Raw genomic sequence first — 18,527 nt, 5'->3', positions numbered from 1 at the left:
TCTCACGGTACACTAACCCTGTCCCCACACAGCACGTGGCCTCACCTACTCCCTCCACTGCACCTTCCGCCAGCTCTCACACACACTTAACGCACTGCACCGCTAAGCCAACTCTCACACTCACTCCACTCCCTGCACCTCACCGCTACCACTCACACATATAAAGATATCCTAATGTTCCTCACTGCTAGCTTTCATTCCCCGCTAATCCCACGTAAACCATTGGTGCGGATGGCTCTGTGGCATCAATGACTGTGCCAGCATGTGGTGCTGATGCTGGCATACTAATGGCGCTGGCAGGGAGCGTGTTTATGACGGGGGTTAGGAGGTGCCAGAGGTGTGTGCTATAGACATTGTTCCTTGAAAGAGCTGGCGGTGATGCTATGGCCCATGCCAAGCAGCAGCTGCAGTAAGTGTGACGGTCTTTCCTGTAGCAGTACTGCATCAGTGAAACCACCAGTTGAGACCCATTCAATTTGCATTGATTTATTTCATCCAGATAGTTTAAGTTGAATGCAAAGGTTTCACTTTATACTACTAGCGAGGGCATTTATAAAAGGAGGTCTTTCAGCCAACTGAGCACCCAGTCCTTTTACCATACGCCATACCCCATTTTAAATGGAATATGTTATCAAACTTTTGTACATATTCGGTGTCACCTTTCTCTAACCCTTAGAAATGGCCAAAGCTTTATCTTTTTCTCGGTTTCAGCCATCTTCTGTCTTTCCTCACAGATCTCTGGCAGAGTCTGGAAAAGATGCTGTATTTGAGCATAAACCACATTGCAGAGGCACACATTGTGAGAGGAGGTCGAATCCTGTATCCATGATCTACTGACATCTCACCTTTCCTAAAGTCCCTAGACTTTAAAACGAGGTCTCAAAATGTGGGTTAATTGTTAAATAATTGGACTCTGTTATAAGACTCGAGTTAAGAATTGGTTCCCTGGTGGAATGCTACTAATTGCATAGAAACCCTTCAAATTAAATCAAGGGATAGGCAGACAATTTAATTTTATCTCATATTGGTGAAGAACTGTGTGACTTGCGTAAATTGCAGTACATCTGAATTTTTGTTAAAGAAGGAAGGTTTTAAAGTGAATTTATTTTTACATAACACTTGATGTTTACTTGTTCATGTGTATAGCTGATTTGGCAAATGTAAAGCATGGAGGTGGCAAGTAAGTAGGTATTAAAACAACATGCTGTTTAAGCGGTTATTGGGCAATGGTTTCTGCACTCGTTTTCTGATATTACTGTTTTCACTTGTTCCTTTCGGAGTGTCCTAACAGCACTCTCTCTACAGTCAAGAGTAGTAGCTCAATATACGTTCGTTTCGAGGCACTTTTCTTTCAGTCAAGGCCCTTTCAGCCTCAGCCTTCTCTTTTGCTATTCTTCCGCTGCCTCAGCTTTTCTCTCCCTTGAAGCTCTCTGGGCAGCTGCCGCCTCCATTTTCAGTTTGGCCATCTTCAGCCTGAACTTCCTTTCTTCTTTCTTGTCCACTAGCTTCTCTGTGAACAGGCTGTGGCAGGAGATACTGCTGTCTGCTTTGAATCTGACGGGGGACCTCCCTCCTGCGGGCCATCCTCTGTCATCCCGAAGACACAATCAGGGGTTTGTCATCCTGCCTTTCCGTTTCCTCCTCCTGCTCCTCTTCAGAGTCCACCTCCTCATACTCCTGTGCTGTAAACTGTAACTGATGGGCCTCCTCCAAGGCCCTAAAGGCCTTCTGGAGCTCCTGCTTCTTGGAGTTCTTGTATGTTGGAAAGCCCCCCTCTCCCAGCAAAATCATCTGAGCTCAGTCTTGAATACTTGGTGAAGCCAGGAGAAGTCTTGTGAGTGGTAAGAGATTTATTACTGTATGAAAAAACATGTATGGCAGAAGAGAGAAGGCCAAGCCAACTGCCTTCCTCTGGAATCTCAATGTGGAACCCCGGTAGGAGGAACACTCACTGAGATTACAGATAGAATACCACACACCTCCTTCAGTGATATAACTAGAAACAACATTACATCTGCAACTATAACATTACAAGAAAGTTTGGAAAGTAAAACAAATATGATATTATAGTAAACTGGTACATGCACATGAGTATACGTTCACAACTTGTTGCCAGAAATTGACATAACACCAGTCATCTAAAGCAATTGATGATCATTGTTTCTTGAAAGTGGATTCCACAAACGCCTTACAGAAGACAGTTTATCTTAACCGTTAGAATTTATGGATTTAGATGTATTTTCATCTTAATTAGACCTTTTAATATATATACACTGTGGTAATTCCACAACTTAGCTCAAATTGCCACTAGTTAATTAAACCACCTGTCTCTCCTCACTAAGCGCTCTCAAGGGATCTGAGAATTTAGGTGACCCAGCTTTGCCAAATCTTCCTTTCTTCAAATGAACCCAATCGCCTACTTTTACTGCAGATGATTTTTCGACTTGAACTGTGGTTTGCCCATTTTGACGCATTTAAGGGGACTGGCTACTTAAGCTAGTCTCAACATCCTCGTGACAATTACTCTCTATTAAGTCCATCATTCACACCTGTTTAATATTACATACTGCAACCCTACTTAATTTTCTCTACTTGAGATTTTTCACCTGTAATCTGCGAGTATATCGATATGCCCATGTCAACTCTTTGATGGTTTGAAAAACAATCCTTTCCATTAACCAACACCAACTGTATCCCTTCCTTCAGTACTCTTATCCGCCTTTCTACAATTCCATTGCTTTTAGTATAACACACTGAGGTATGAATGTGTTTAATTCCATGACCAGACAAGACATTCTTCATTTCAATTGAGGTTAACTGCACACCTTTATTGGTTATAATGCTTTTAGAGAAACCCTCTCTTTCAAAAACATCTTTCATGACTTCAGTGACATTATTGGACATAAATTGTCTCACTACTTTTACATCTGGCCATAGTGAAATTTGATCACTCATGACTATGCAAAATACTTGTCTTTTGGATAAACACATAGGACACACAATGTTTAAGGAAATTCTTTCCCAAACCCTTCCAGGTCTGGACATTGGTAATCTGGTATACTCCACCGTGTTCTGGGACTTATCACTTATTGCACAATCTATACATGATCTTACCTTGTCCTCCACATATCTGTCTACACCAGCCCACCAAAAATCACACTTTTCATACTACTTATTCCAGGATGTTCCTCGTGAGTGATGTTCACCACAATCTGCTTCAAACTCTCCGGAACCACATTAACACACCGTCTTGATCGGATAATTCCTCCACAACATGAAAATCTGCCTATAATTCTTCCTCCACAGTTTTCTTGTCAGGCCAGTTTGACCTAGTGTAAGACAACACTTTCTGAATTACTCCATCTTTTGAACAAGCTTTTTTCCATTCTGTCTCTGTAATACAACTCTTCGAAACTTCACAAATTGACACCACCTTCCCTAAATCTGTATCCTCAATACAATCATCATCAGATTAATTGACTGGAAGACAAGACAAACAGTTTGCCAAAACATTTCTGGCTCCTTAAACATATTCTACGTGAAAATGAAGCTCTTGTAGTTTGTATTGCCGTCTGGCCATCTTGGGTGTTGCTTTACCACTCCCAGTAGTAGTGAACTACTCCATAAACGGGTGATGATCAGTTCTCACAATAAACGTATTTCTCTTTAGATGTTTCCTAAAATATTCTATGGCCCACCAACAGACTAAGGTTTCTTATTCTAACGTAGAATATCTCTCTTCTGCACCTCTTAATGGTCGGCACGGATGCTATAGTTGCCAGTTTCCCACTCTGGATTTGCAGCAAACCGCACCAGTGCCAACATTGCTAGTCATAATGATTGAGCTTGACTTGGTATTCAATGGGCTAAGTGTAGGGGCATCACAATATTTTTTGGGATTATGAAATTCAATTCTGCAGCTCTTGGCCCACACACATTTTTTAACAGTTCTTTCATGTATTAGGTTTTATTAGCAAATAAAGGAATACATTTGGTATAATACTCTGCCAAACTAAGAAATGACCTCAGTTAATCCTAGTCCTTGGGTTGAGGAGCATCCTCAGTCGCTTTAACCAAGCTACATTTTGGTAGTAGACCATTGTAATTTATGTTATGACCTAACAATCTACAGATGTCCTTTAAGATTTGCATTTTTCTATAGTTAAAATCAATTACTTTACACTTTAAACACAGTTTTCCCATGCTCTTTTTTTTTTGTGCTGCCAAAAAAACAAAATATTGTCTTGAAAGTATATTCAATTTTGTCATCTTAAAACAATTTATGTCTAATCCTTTGAAACACTGCTGAGGCTGAAATAAACCCAAATGGCATTCATCTGTAATAAATGATGTCTAGTGTCTGGAATCACTGTGAAGTGCAATCCAATGATACCTGCTGGACAAATCTAATGCTGAAAATACAGTGGCCCCACCAGTCAGAGCAACCATCTCCCCAGTGTTGGGCAATGAATGCCGAGCCACCCACTCACAGTCGCTCAGATCTCCTAAGTCCACATACAATCCTATCTTTTCATTATGTTTATGCACTACTACAACATGCGGTAACCATTTGAAGATCCAGTCTCTTCTATGATGTCTTGCTTGCACAACTTATTTAATTCTTCCCTCCAAGATATTGAAACATTCTTTATTTGTTTCTACTGCACCTTACTTAGGAATAATCTTATGGACAAAGTCTATCAATATACATAATTCTAATGAGAAAACTTCGAGAAATACTTTTCCTATTCTAGACTCCTTTTATCATACACTAACATTATCAAGTCATTATATCCTAATATTTGGTCAGGATGATTTGGATTAAGAGTTAAGCAGGAACCTTTTTTGGCAGCATACATTTTTGTCTCTATGACTTTTCTCTTGTATTCAAGCATAGACTGAAAATATCCTAACACAGCTGTGGTTTGTTGTCATACCCATAAGCTTGATATCAGGTGGCAACAGATTCACATTAGGAAAAAAAAGGCAACAGATCTCTGATTAAATTGTGTCTGGCCCCAGATTCCATCATATCCTTAATCTTTTGTCCAACAATGTTCACCTCACAGAATGCTTCATCTTCCTTTTTGTCGTTAACTTCATATGTCTCTAATATAAACTCCTTCAGATGTTTTGCTGTTTTCTTGCAGAACCCCTCTAATCTGACTAGATGAGCTCCCCTTTGTACAGTTGGCCTCACTGGCTTCATTTTTGATTTTGCACATTCTTCCATAATGGCCTTGTACCTGACAATATCTACATATTTGTCCAAGGCTTGACAAGACTTACCAACAGACATATGTTCAGGTAAACCACATTTAAAACATATTTTTTTTCCTTTTCAAGTAGGCATACATCTTTTTTCATCCACCATTGGATTGCATATATGTATCATATCCCAGCTTCTTTTTACTGAACCCATCTTCTTTTTACTGAACCCATCTTGTTTATTTACCTGTATTTCCTCTATACTCTTATGGGAAAACGGTTTCATGCCTACTTTAATCTCTTCAAATTGATGTGCAGTATCAGTGGCCTTCTCTAGCGTTAAATCATCCACTAAAAGTAACTTCTCCTGTGAATTCGAAGCATTTGTTCTGTGAATCATTTGATCACTTATCATTTGGTTATAGAAAGTGCCTTAATTACACTTGGCTGCTAATGCTCTCAGATAATTACTAAAGGCACCCTTCAAATCATCAGGCCGTTGACCTCTCCCAAGAAACATATGTCTTGCTGCCACCTCATTTATCATTTTCATATAATATATGTTAACTTGTTTCATTGCCGTTTCATAATAATCTGTCTCATCTTCATCATCTTGGTTCACATTTAATGGTGGCAAATATTTGAGTACTCTGCTTCTTTCCGGTCCTAACTGTGTTTTAATATGGCAAATTTTCTTTTGTCTGTATAAATGTCCCCTCCTACTCCCTCTAAATAGGCCTTAAAGCCTTTTTTCTACAATGACCATTCAAGCACTGGTTCACCAGCGTTTGAGAGAAATGGTGTGGGCACTGTGATTCCTTCCATACTATGGTCAATGTGAAACTAGAGGTGTGTGCATCAAATGTCATTAATGTTGAAGTTTAATATAATTCAGGTGTGCATATCGCCATGCTACACATGTTTAACCTGCAGATACCCTCCATTTTAATATGCCCGCCAAGATGCTGTTCAATGAGCAAAATCAGAATGCCGCCATTCTCCATGCTTGAGTGTGGTGACATGCTCATGTTTGTTCACCTAATCCAATTTCATGACTGTCCCATCAGAGTGCTGATGATCATCCAGTAAGTCTTTATTTATTTCTAATAAGTATTGCCCACCTGTGTCTTGAAGCTTCTGGGTCAACAACAGTTGCTAGAAACAACAGTTCTCACTGCAGCACAAGTTGGGGTGCTGCGATGGGTGCACTCCTCAGGACCCCTCTCCGTGGATTCGTTTGCACTCCCCAGCATCAGTCAAGGCTCCGCTCTTCTGCCATGTCTGCTTACTCATTGTCAAATTTGACTCCCTAATGAAGCCAGGAGAAGTCTTGTAATTGGTTAGAAATTTAATTCTGTATAAAACAATAAGTCCTGCATGAGAGAGCAGTGGCGGATGCCTCGGAACGAGGGTGGTGGGGTGAAAAATAAAATTAACTTACCTGGGGACGCCGCTGCCTCTCCACCATCCTCTTTTCTCAGGCAGAATGGAAGCACCCAGGCTCCTAAACTTTTCCAGCCAATGACGATGCTGCTTTACAGCAGTGTTGTAATTTGTCTGAGCGCTGTGGTTCGGCGCTCATAGAGGGACTGGAAGCCGTTGCATGTTCCTCAGCAGAACATGCAAAGTGTGCATGACGGTTTGGCCCGCCCAAGAGGACCGGCAAAACCGGGAGTGCAAACTTCGGGATTGCAAACCATTCCTCCCCCTGCTTTGCTCAGCCCCACCTCGTCTGGCCAGCCTCATGTTACATAACGTCCTGTTATTATCATTTTTGTTTGCACTGCTTAAAGAGCAGTGGGGTGACGCTCTTCTGCCTTAGTGGCGGAGCTGCCACTGGGAGAGAGCAGCCCAGGCAAGCTCCCTTTCTATGGAATCTTGATGTGGAACCCCTATAGGAGGCACACCCACCGAGATTCCACATAGAATACTACACTCAGCCACAGTATGTAGCTTTCCATGTTGTTGAGGTAAAACTCCATGCTTACAGGAGGCAGAGTCACTGATGCACAAAGTCAAGTACAATGGAAGAGAATTTGGAATAAGCAAAAGAAGCCAATCAAGGAGAATTGAAAAAGGTTGAATCTGTTATCAGTGGCGTAGAAAGGGAGGGGCGGGGTGGTCTGCCCCGGGCGGCTCAAGCTTTGGGGGCGGCTGCCTCCCCAAGCTCTTACATGCTGCCGTCGTCGCAGGAATTGGCAGCACCTACCCTCTTGTCCCCCATTCGGCAAAAGGCCTAGCTACGCCACTGTTTTGTATCAAGTTATTTGAATGGGATTTTAGTCTTACTCAAAATCACTGAGGGGCACTGCACAAATCGAAGTGCTGGATCTGTGGAAAAGTAGGTCTGTTATCTTGCCATTTACTCCGCCATTTTGTGCTATACCTTTCATGACTGACCTTCTCTCTCTTTCACGATCACTCTGGAGCTCCACTTTTGACCTCCCACATTCCTGCACGGACGCTCACACCCTGTTCGTGCTTTGACCTGCCACAAGCTGACCAGCCCATGCTCAACCAGTCAGACAGGGAGTTTCCCAGATGTTTATCATCCTCACCCTGCACATTATGCCCTGCAGGCATCCAACCGCTACCATCTGCAGGCCTGTCAGATCGACCTCTGCTTGCTGTGTAATCATTCCTCTCGCCTGTGCCCTGCAGGGGTCCAACAACTACCATCTGCGGACTTATCCAATCGAACTTTACTTGTCATATAAACATGCTTTTCGCCTACACCCTGCAGGGGCCTCACCGCTACCACCTGTGGACTTATCAGATTAACCTTTGTTTGACATCTAATCATGCCTTTTTCACCTATGCCCTGCAGGGGCCAAACAGCCACCACCTGCTGATTGTATCATAACTGACCATTGCTTGTCTGTAAATTATTGGTGTTTGTTATTGTTCACCTAGCACGCACAGAGTGGGGATGAAGGGTATATAGGGTTCAGAAGCAAAGCACTCAGCAGATTGCCTCCTCAGACAAGCTGCGGGTGTCTGTTGCCGATGCTCTCTCTCCATCTCATGAGATTGTAATAAATATCCTTTCTCTCGGCGCTCCAGTGTTGGTCTCAGTTTGTATCCCGGACCTGTGGACGAAGGGTGGACCCTGCACCTTTGGGTGGTCCCTCAAAAGACCCCCAAATCCACAGATCCCAACACTGAACACCAATGTAAAAAATTGGGTTTTTGATTGAAGAGTCAAAATCCTTCTCAAGCAACAACCACAATTCTTGTTGGGATGAACCACAAAAAAACACCAAATTAACCTGTCCTTAACCCTCTGATAGCTTGCCACAAAATCAGTCAGGCTTAACTTAGAGGCACTGTGTTAAATATTTATGCAGCACACAACTGCACTAAAGTGAAAACAAAGCACAAGAAAAATCCCAAACTAATTTAGAAAAATAGAGTGCATTTTAAAAAATGAGATCAAAATGACAAAAACCCAATCCGTTGAACTGGAGGTTTATGTAAAATGAGTGCCAAGAGGCAGAAAGCGCTAACTTTGGGTATCTGTTCGCGCTAGACTGGGATAAAGTCACAAGTTTAGGCCGACCACGATGGATACTACTGCTGCAAATGTTACCTTCTCAAAGTCAGTCGCAAATTTCATATCTTAAGGATTTCACTGGAGAAGCTCAACCGATGCGAGCCAAGGCTCCAGGACCTAGAGATGCACCTTTTGGGTATCAGGAGCTCAGTTTAGTAGAGGCAGCAAGGCCAGTTGCAGCGGGTCAGCTTGGCGTTTGCAGGGAAGCCGATGGATCTTGTTGTGCTCCTGTAGCTCAGAATAGGAGGTCGGCCAACAACCATTGGAGTCACTCAGGTTAGCATTGGATGATGGGCAGGGCAGTCCTTGGTAGCAGCAGAGCAGTCCTCTGGGGAACAAGGCAGGCCTCAAGCAGCAGGGTAGTCCTCTGGGGGACAAGGCAGGCCTCAGGCAGCAGGACATTCCTCTGGGGAACAAGGCAATCATCTTCTGTATTGTGCACACGTCCAGGAGTGTACTGGTGAGTGGCTCTGGGGGTCCAATATTTATACCTGGTGCCACACTTTTAAGTGGGGGAAACGTCTAGTCCGCCCCCACCTCTGGTTCTGGAAAGTTCCTTCCTTACCCTTTCTTTCTCTGCCCAGGCTCCAGCTGCTCTAGGGTGACAATGACTATATGTCAAGTTATTTTGTGAGTGTGGTGGAGGCAGTCCTTTGAAATGTATGTGTGTCAGAAAACCGCTCCGCCACTACAATTTGAACAGTATGGCCCTTTCCTAGCTACACACAGGTCTTACTATTCACTGTCTGGGCGCAATATGCATTCCTGATGGGAGAGCAATTAACAGACCCAAACAGCTGGAAACTCATAGAAGGCCTTAGAAAGTCTAGTGCCGGAAAATGGCTACTTTCTAAAAGTGGCATTTTCAAAATTGTTGTCTAATATCCGACTTTACCACTAAAGAGGATTTTAATTTACAATTCATTTGAGTCCAAACATGACATTCCTACCTGCTCCTATTAAATGTAATAGGGTAAACCAATCTTGTCCTATGGGAGAGGTAGGCCTTTCCGTAGTGAAAAACGAATGTAGTAGCGTTTCACTATTAGTACATGTAAAACTTAAAAACACATATCCTACTTTTTAAATACAATGCACCCTGCCCTAAGGGCAGTTTACACCCTACTTTAGAGTGGCTTATAAGTATTAAAAAGGAAGGTTTAAGTCTGAAAAGTATATATTTTATCAGGTCAAATTGGCAGTTTAAAACGGCACTATAGGTTGTAATGGCATGCTTGAGACATGTTTTAAAAGGCCACTTTTAGTGGGTGGAATAATGAGAGCTTCAGGACCACCAGTAACATTTAATTTACAGGCCCTTGGCACCATATACAAGGGCCTTACAAGTAAATGAAATGTACCAAACCGATGTAAGCCAATTATACCATGTTTTAGGGGGAGAGCACATGGACAGCTAAAGTCCTAAAAGCCTACCAAAATGGGTTCCGAAAACAGAAGGGGTGAAGGCAAAATGTTTGGGGGTGACCCTACAGAGAGGGCCAAGTCCAAGAAATGTGTACAAGGTTGTAGCACAGTTTAGTAGTGCTTCACAGAATTATTTGTGTATAGTGTGTAAAGGTTTATTTGGTGGTGTGAGTTAGCTTTTGGAGTGACACCATAGAGCATTGATAAATGATGGCTGTGTGATTTGATGAAGTTGCCATATGATGTTTGGTGGATGCACAGATGAAGGTGCATATTATGGTGTGTTTTTGACATATGATGTTGATTGTAGTAATGTATCAATGATGGTGAGGGTGTTGGTGTATGCTCTAGCTAATGATGTTTTATTTTGAGCAGTGTGTTACTTAATTTTTTTTTATGGTGTGTGATGTTGCAATGGCTGTATGCTGGGGTGGGAATAGCATTATAACCCATGAATTCATGACTTTTTTGATTTTTATGGTAATGACATTGATAACACATTAGTCAACATCATCTCTCCACCAACCTATTTTTTAGGGAATTTCATGGATTTTTGCTACTCAAATTTATGAAGTTTTTCAAACAAACAAAAAGACACTGCAGTTCATGGCGATGGGCCACCTCTGTTTGATATAGACCACATATAACAAGCCGGGCAGCCTGCCCTTACAATACAGTAGGATTACCTTGCAATCAGACAGTAAGTCTAGAGTTGTAATCCCCATTTCCCATTCACTCCAACAGTCCCAGCCATTTGCCCCATACTTGTTTATATTTGGCTGGACACCCCTGTGCTACATATACCCGTTGTTCCTGTGCAGTGCACCAATCTAGGCCTCTTCGCCATTGGGTGATTGTAGGTGGGGGCATGGCTCTTCCATCTAGTCGCTATGTCCCTTTTGGCCATCATGGTGGCCGTGCCCAGAAATGTTTTGTCCGCCCTGGAGCCTCCCATGCCATCTAAGATCCCCAGAAGCAAAACTTGGGGAGTGAGTGGAACCTCCCTTCCCAGGACTTCATTCAATTCATTAACAACTTCCGCCCAGCATTTTGATATGGTTGCACAGGACCAGGTCATGTGAAAGAAGTCTGCAGTGTCTTCCATACATCATGTTATGAAAAATAATGGGGTGACCCTGTGTCCCTCAGAACCTGGGTATTTGTATTATATGGCTACAATGGTTCTGTCGGGGAAATACAATTGCTTTGGGATGTTCACAATATAAATACATTACATGTAACATGTATCCATGATTCAGGAAGAGAAAAGAACAACACCCAAGCGAAAGTTTCAATCAATATTTTAAGACGTAACAAATAAATTGGGCTACAATGGTACAATTGAAAGAATTGTGAAAGAGGGGTGACATGTAGAAGTAAATACAGACAATACACTTAGTACACTTAGTATAACAAATAAAGGAATAGTTGGGGAAGTGCGGTTTTGGTAAAGTCCATATGATTGATCGCATATGCCTCCTTATCATATGTGAATAGGCTTTTGAACTGAGACGTTGAGTAGACTCTTAGTATGTGTCGACGTTTCGACCCTATGTAAGGCGCAAACATTTTTAATAAGCGTCACGGCGGGTCTTCTTCGGGACGGAGGAGTGTATGTAGCCTGCGGAGTAAAAGAACTTCTTTAAGGGTGTGTGCTAATGCGAACAAGTAATTAAATCAGTGTTCAGAAAGGTAATGATGCTTACCCTGCGCAAGAGTCATTAATCACTGCGCGTGTATTATGCTTCTTTTTCCAAAAAACGGGGTCGATTTATGTTTGACCTGTGGGGTAATAATATCAAATATCAATGAAGTGATAGCTATTTACAAGGACCGGACAAACTATGGGCTTTAACCAAGCTCAGACAAAAAAATAAATCAGGCTTTGTGCAAGTGCATATGTGGCTCAGTGTACAAATAAAGAAGTGCCCCAGAAAAAGTTGCTCCGAACATGATGATAACATAGAGGTACTAGCACGTCTCTAAGCAGTTAATTCCGTCATGCCAGTGAGGTGATTTAGCTGAAGCAAAAAAGAGAGGGATTTGAAGCCGAGCCTGTTTGGAAAGAAGGTCAAAAGCCAGGTGGTTGTCTATTTCAAAGCGAAAGTGAGGCATTTAAAGAGGAGCCTGTTTAAAAGGAAGTCAAAGGACAGCTTAATAATTGCTGTTTGTCTATTCATGCCAGTCGGGTGATTTAAAAGTGAGGCATTTAATAAAGAGCTAGTTCGGAGGTAAATAATTGCCGTATTAATTTCCAGCATGAACATGATACACAGTTAATTAGAACGTACCTCACAAGAGACACGAGTCAAAGAGGTTTGGCAAAAGTCCAAGTAGTTAATTCTTTCAGTCAGTCGGGTGATGTACTGCAAAGAAAGTGAGGCATTTAAAAGACGAGTCTATTTTAGATTTACAGAAAGTCAAGGGCCAGGGGGTTAAGACACTTACCACGATCTGCTGAAAATGACATCTCTCCAGCTCAGTGCGAAGCGATACTGAGGCGGGAGATTGGAGCCTGTTTAAGTATGCAGATGAGCGTGGCTTTGACGTGCACGTTCACACATGACAGAGGGAGCAGGGATTTCACTAGTAACACCTGTGTAGAAGCAAGGGATGTGATGTAAAGAGAGCAACTAGCTCGCTAACTCTGTTGTGGCCATGAGTCAAGGGGAGGTGTCAAAATTGACATTAGACCAAGACTAAAAAATTAATTACCACATTTTGAAGGTGTTCCAACAGTCAGATAACTAATTCAAATAGCGTTTAAGCACTGGGTAAATAATGACATTTAGCTCGATGCCCACATTGTAACATGTTTACATATTAACACAAATGGAATACAGTTTATTTAAACAGTAGGTTGGTCAGCAGAATAATGCAAATTAGTTAGTCATATGTAGTCACAAGGAAGCATATTCAGGGTATGCATAAACAAAAATCGTCACTGACTTTTTCCATAATTTTTTTTTTTCATTCATGAATTAAAGTACCATAGTACAAGTTAAATATGGTCATAGAAGGGTTTACTGCGCATTGTCATACAAATTCATATGCAATTGAAAGATTCTAAAGTCTTGTCATTTGCTTATATGTCTCCTCCTGTTCGTTTAACCCATTTTTAACTGAGTCTAGCAGGTGAATCCATCTGCATTCTTTAAAGTTGAGTGTTTGGAGTATGCTCCCGCCCCTGGGATGGAGTGTCGCCTTTTCAATTACCCACCATTGTAGGTCATCAGCTGTGTGGTTGTTTGTGATGAAGTGGTCAACCAGGGGGGCTCCCTGCACATTACAACGGATTCTACTTTGATGTTGTAGAATCCTAGTTTTTACTTTCTGGGTAGTCTGTCCTACGTAGATTTTTTCACAGGGGCATTTGATGGCATAGATCACATTGTGACTGTTGCAGTTACTGTGATGTCGTAGGTGATATGTTCTTCCAAGGTGTTGAAAGTCGTACCAGTGAGTGTAGATTCACAAGCCTTACATGTGCTACACTTGAAATGTCCCATTAATGGTGGTAAGTTAAGTTGTTGTCTCAGGTCTTGTGGTTTCTCCGTTCCAAGAAAGGAACTTACTACATAGTCTTTGATGTTTTTGGCTCGTTTAAAAGCAAACCTGGGTTTCTCCTGTATTCCAATTTCAGTGCTTATTAGATTCCAATATCTAAGTACGACTTTCTTTATGTCATGACTGCGTGTGTTGAAGGTTGACACACACACCAGTTTCTGAATGTCTTCCGTGTGTGGTTGGATTTCCAGCAGAGTTTCTCTGGGTCGGTACCAAGCTCTTTTACGTGAGCGATTTAGCAGGCCCTTCGGGTAGCCACGATCCCGGAGTTTTTTTATGAGAATGTCTGTTTCTTTGTAAAAGTCACCTCTTTTGGAGTAGTGCCGCCGTAATCTTAAGAATTGGCCATAAGGCAAATTATCCCTGAGGCATCTTGGATGATGGGAATCATATTTCAAGGTGGTGTTTCGTGCCGTTGGTTTGGTGTAGAGTGTGGTAAAAAGTCTTCCATCCTCATTTTGTATTGTTATATCCAAGAAGTCAATGGTCTGATTATTATAGGACATGGTGAATTGTATGTCAGTGGTACGTCCATTAAGCCATGTCTTGAACTCCATTAGGCTTTGTTCACTGCCTGTCCATACCATAAGCACGTCATCGATATAACGCTTCCAGATTGAGATGTTATTTAGGTAAGGGTTGGTTAGGTCATATAGGTAAGTATCCTCATAGTCATCCATATACAGATTGGCCAAGCTAGGAGCGAATCCAGCTCCCATGGCTACGCCTTTGCATTGTATATAGTAAGTATTTTGGAAAATGAAATAGTTCTTTTTCATTGCGATTTCCAGTAAATCTACCAGGAATTCAGTTGGAATTCAGACAGGTGTTGGTCGTTTGTCCAGCATCTTTTTCATGACCTGAATGGCATGCTCTTGGGGGATGCTGGTGTACAATGAAGACACATCAAGGGTAGACAGAAATTGTGTTTCTTTATCATAGGGCTGATTTTCCATTATTTGTATAGTGTGCATGGTATCTCGGAGAAAGGAGCGTGTTTCCAATACAAATGGTTGGAGGAAACTATCCAAGAACTGGTTGAGAGGCTCAAGGATAGATCCACAGCCTGACACAATACGTCGACCAGGTGGGTTATGTAGATCCTTGTGAATTTTTGGCAGAGTGTATATGGTAGGTATTCTAGGGTCGGTTTTGTTCAAGAAATCGTATTCGTTTTTGGACAAAAAGCCTTCTGTCAGTCCTTGTTGGGTGAGTGTTTTGATGAGAGCACTATTTTCCACGGTTGGATTTTTCGTTATTCTTTGGTAACTTTCAGTGCAGCTCAATTGTTTGTTGATTTCTGTAATATAGGCCTGAGTGTTTTGTATTACTACAGCTCCACCCTTGTCCGCTGCTTTGATAACGATTGAGGTATTTTTATTCAGCGACTGCAGTGCCTCTCTCTCATCTTTGGATATATCATGTTTGATGTATTTCTTCTTGTTGAGGAGATCCATTATTTCTTCCATTACGATTTTTTCATATGCATGGATCTTTTTACTCATTTGATACGTGGCGGGCAGGAATGTCGAAGCTGGCCTGAAATCCGTAGCTGATGTAAGTCTGGTCCAATTTTCATTATTCCTGAAGTAGTATTTTAAGCGTATTTTTCGGAAGAATTGCTGGAGTTCAAGCTTGATATTAAAATTGTTTGGAGCGGTGGTTGGACTAAATGATAAACCTTTGCAAAGTATGTTGTATTCGCTTTGTGTCAATATATGGTTTGAGATGTTGATTATGGGATCGCTTGAGTTAGTTGATGATCCGTGTCCGGTTATTTCAGATGTCACTTCTGTTGTGTTAATATTTCCTGGCATAGGGAAGTCTTCCTGATCATCAATGGAATATCCAAGATATTCAAAATTGGCGTCATCCTCTTCTTCAATCTGTTGCATGTCCTGCAGTTCGGTCTCATCCACACTTATATCTAATGTGGAGTCTTCTTGTCCTTCAATGACGTAGTTCATTGTGTGTTCATCTGGTGGAGTGAGGACGTTCATGACGTGTTCATCTGGTGTGGTGATGACTAAGGTATTCATCTCGATCTATATAGGTACGGACTCTTGTGTAGCTCCGGTGGTGATTGTAATACCGTTACATTCAAGGATATCAAGATTGTGATCATTTACAACAGTTACTGGTGACTTATGTAGCATCTCATCTTCATTGGGTGTTATTTCCTGTTCCACGTTGTTTTCTTCTTCTATCACCACTTGTAGGTCTGTCGTCTGGTTTTGATCTCTCCATGATTGTCGTTCCTCTGGAATCTTACTCTTGTGTTCCCGCGTGGTCTGTTTTGTCCTCGGTTCCATCTTGACGGTCTTTCCCAGTTGGTGTCCCTGTTCATCCATGTGTGCTTCGCACTGAGAGCTGGAGAGATGTCATTTTCAGCAGATCGTGGCAAGTGTCTTAACCCCCTGGCCCTTGACTTTCTGTAAATCTAAAATAGACTCGTCTTTTAAATGCCTCACTTTCTTTGCAGTAAATCACCCGACTGACTGAAAGAATTAACTACTTGGACTTTTGCCAAACCTCTTTGACTCGTGTCTCTTGTGAGGTACGTTCTAATTAACTGTGTATCATGTTCATGCTGGAAATTAATACGGCAATTATTTACCTCCGAACTAGCTCTTTATTAAATGCCTCACTTTTAAATCACCCGACTGGCATGAATAGACAAACAGCAATTATTAAGCTGTCCATTGACTTCCTTTTAAACAGGCTCCTCTTTAAATCCCTCACTTTTGCTTTGAAATAGACAACCACCTGGCTTTTGACCTTCTTTCCAAACAGGCTCGGCTTCAAATCCCTCTCTTTTTTGCTTCAGCTAAATCACCTCACTGGCATGACGCAATGTGATTTTGGTCTCCCAGCAGGTTTATCCGAGCGCCACACAAGAATGACGGACTTGGTGACAGTCGGGAGACTGCATGGGATTGGCGACCACCCACCCAGAGACCCAGTCATTGATCACCAACAGGCGTGTGGCTATGTAGTAGAGAAAAAGATTGGTCATTCCCATCTACCCATCATATGGGTTTTTTGGCAGTGGGTCAACGCCACTCGTGGCCTCGAGTTTCCCCAGAGAAACATGGTCGTCATTCTATCCAAGGCGCGAAACCATTGCCACTGGAGGTGGAGAGGCACGTTCTGCACTATATGTAGGAATCGGGGGAGTATCATCATCTTGTACAATGCAATTTTCCCCATCGGGTTCAATGGGAGGGCCTGCCACTTCTGATGATCGTCTTTGGTCTTTTTTAGTAAGGGGGATAGATTGAGGGACAAGGTTAGTTCCAGGTAAATTGCCACCCAGATCCCCTAGTAGCGAAAGCTAAGAGTTCTGATTGGGATGTTTGTTTGCCACTCCACGCATTCCCAGGAGATGTGTAGTGGAACCAGTACTGATTTGGCCGGGTTAAGCTTCAGGCCGGACGCTTCCCCAAAGAGTTTGAGAATTTGCAGGCATCGGGTGCCCAAACAGGCAGGGTCTGCTATGAATACGAGCACATCATCTGCATACAGGGCTATGCGCTCCTCTTGAGATGTGCTCCATCGCCAATCCTGGCTTTAGGCTTCGCATCTAATGAGCCGAGCCAAAGGTTCTATAGCAACAGCCAAGAGCAAGGGGTAGAGGGGACAGCCTTGTCTCGTCACTCGGCAGATGCAGAAATCATTTGATAGAACCCCATTGGTCAGAACCCAAGCCGATGGGTAAGAATATTTTCATGGGTTTTTGGATACTTTTTTGTTGAGGGTGGAGTGAATGTGTAGTGGTAAATGTTGGGTATACAACTTTGCTTACATGGAAGTATGGTAGAGAGTATAGTGAGTGGGGTATAATGCTGGTTGTTTGGATTTAGGGTGATGGGTATGTGGACATATGTTGCTTTTGTTGATGAATGGTGGTTAATATTTGATCGTATAATGATGGATGTGTCGTGTGATGATAGTTGAGTAGATTTATGAGATCCGATAGAGACATCTAGCCGCATATTCCATAACTTAGAATATCCCCCAGGTGTCAGTCTGGATCCGAAGATTCTTCAGCAGTACCTCTGCGCGCCGGGGGACGGCGTCGCATGGCTCTGTCCTGACGTCCACGGATATGACGTCAGTGGAGCCATATAAGTCCCTCCCAGCGGGCTGACGCCAGTTTCCTTTTTTACGCGTCTCAACGCGGATCCAGGAGAAGCAGTTCCTCCGCCCTGTTTTTGTTTTCAGGCCTTTCCGATGCCTTTTAGCATCCGGGAACAGTGTGCAATGCCTTCGGGTTTCAAGTTATATGACACCTGTTCACTGCAAATGTCGGCGATGGAGCCACACGCGATCTGTATGTGGTGCTAGGGAGAGAATCACGACTCCGAAGAGTGCAACGCCTACCGGCAGCTAAAGTCGGATGAAGTTGTTGTCTGCCCGGTTGTCCCGTTCGGAGTCCACGAGTCGCTGGTCTCCATCTTGACATGAGAGTCCTGTTCGGGACGAGTCACCGAGTTGTTCCCGCAGCCGTCGCTCGCCTGAGGCAGGTAAACAAAAGCGGAAGTCACGGAGGTCGTCGACCTGAGATATGTGTGATGTGGGGAACCGCAGCTCCAGGTCTTTACCAGAAGTGGGCCCTCAGAAGTCGCCCCCCCCCACCTTTTCCGGGTGTTGGGGCAATTAGGACCCAGATGGAAGCCTATTTTTAGGCTTTGCAGGCCATCTTTGGGTCACCCTCTCTCCCTGTCACGCCTTCATGCCCCGCAGAGGGGGTAGGTACACGGGTTGGAAATTT

General features: G+C 42.8%; 1 protein-coding gene and 1 long non-coding RNA gene across 5 annotated transcripts in view; one reads left to right on the top strand and one right to left on the bottom strand.

Annotated features, from left to right (window-relative positions):
• TFEB (transcription factor EB) overlaps positions 1 to 1,223 on the top strand; it is a 205,180-nt gene extending 203,957 nt beyond the window's left edge. For 3 of the 4 annotated variants that reach the window (XM_085650293.1, XM_085650295.1, XM_085650294.1), the window contains one exon: positions 735 to 1,218. In XM_085650293.1, the coding sequence (XP_085506419.1) occupies positions 735 to 770 (36 nt within the window). In that variant the 3' untranslated portion in view covers positions 771 to 1,218. Of the gene's footprint in view, positions 1 to 734 lie in introns of all 4 variants that reach the window. The other variant, XM_085650292.1, reaches the window with a different exon arrangement.
• LOC146871124 (uncharacterized) overlaps positions 1 to 18,527 on the bottom strand; it is an 836,775-nt gene that overhangs the window by 804,251 nt on the left and 13,997 nt on the right. The window lies entirely within an intron of this gene.

The sequence above is a fragment of the Triturus cristatus genome, chromosome 1_1 (assembly GCF_964204655.1).
Source record: "Triturus cristatus chromosome 1_1, aTriCri1.1, whole genome shotgun sequence".
Taxonomy (NCBI): domain Eukaryota; kingdom Metazoa; phylum Chordata; class Amphibia; order Caudata; family Salamandridae; genus Triturus; species Triturus cristatus.
The sequence above is the reverse complement of the archived record's forward strand: the minus strand, read 5'-3'. Positions and strand labels throughout refer to the sequence as shown.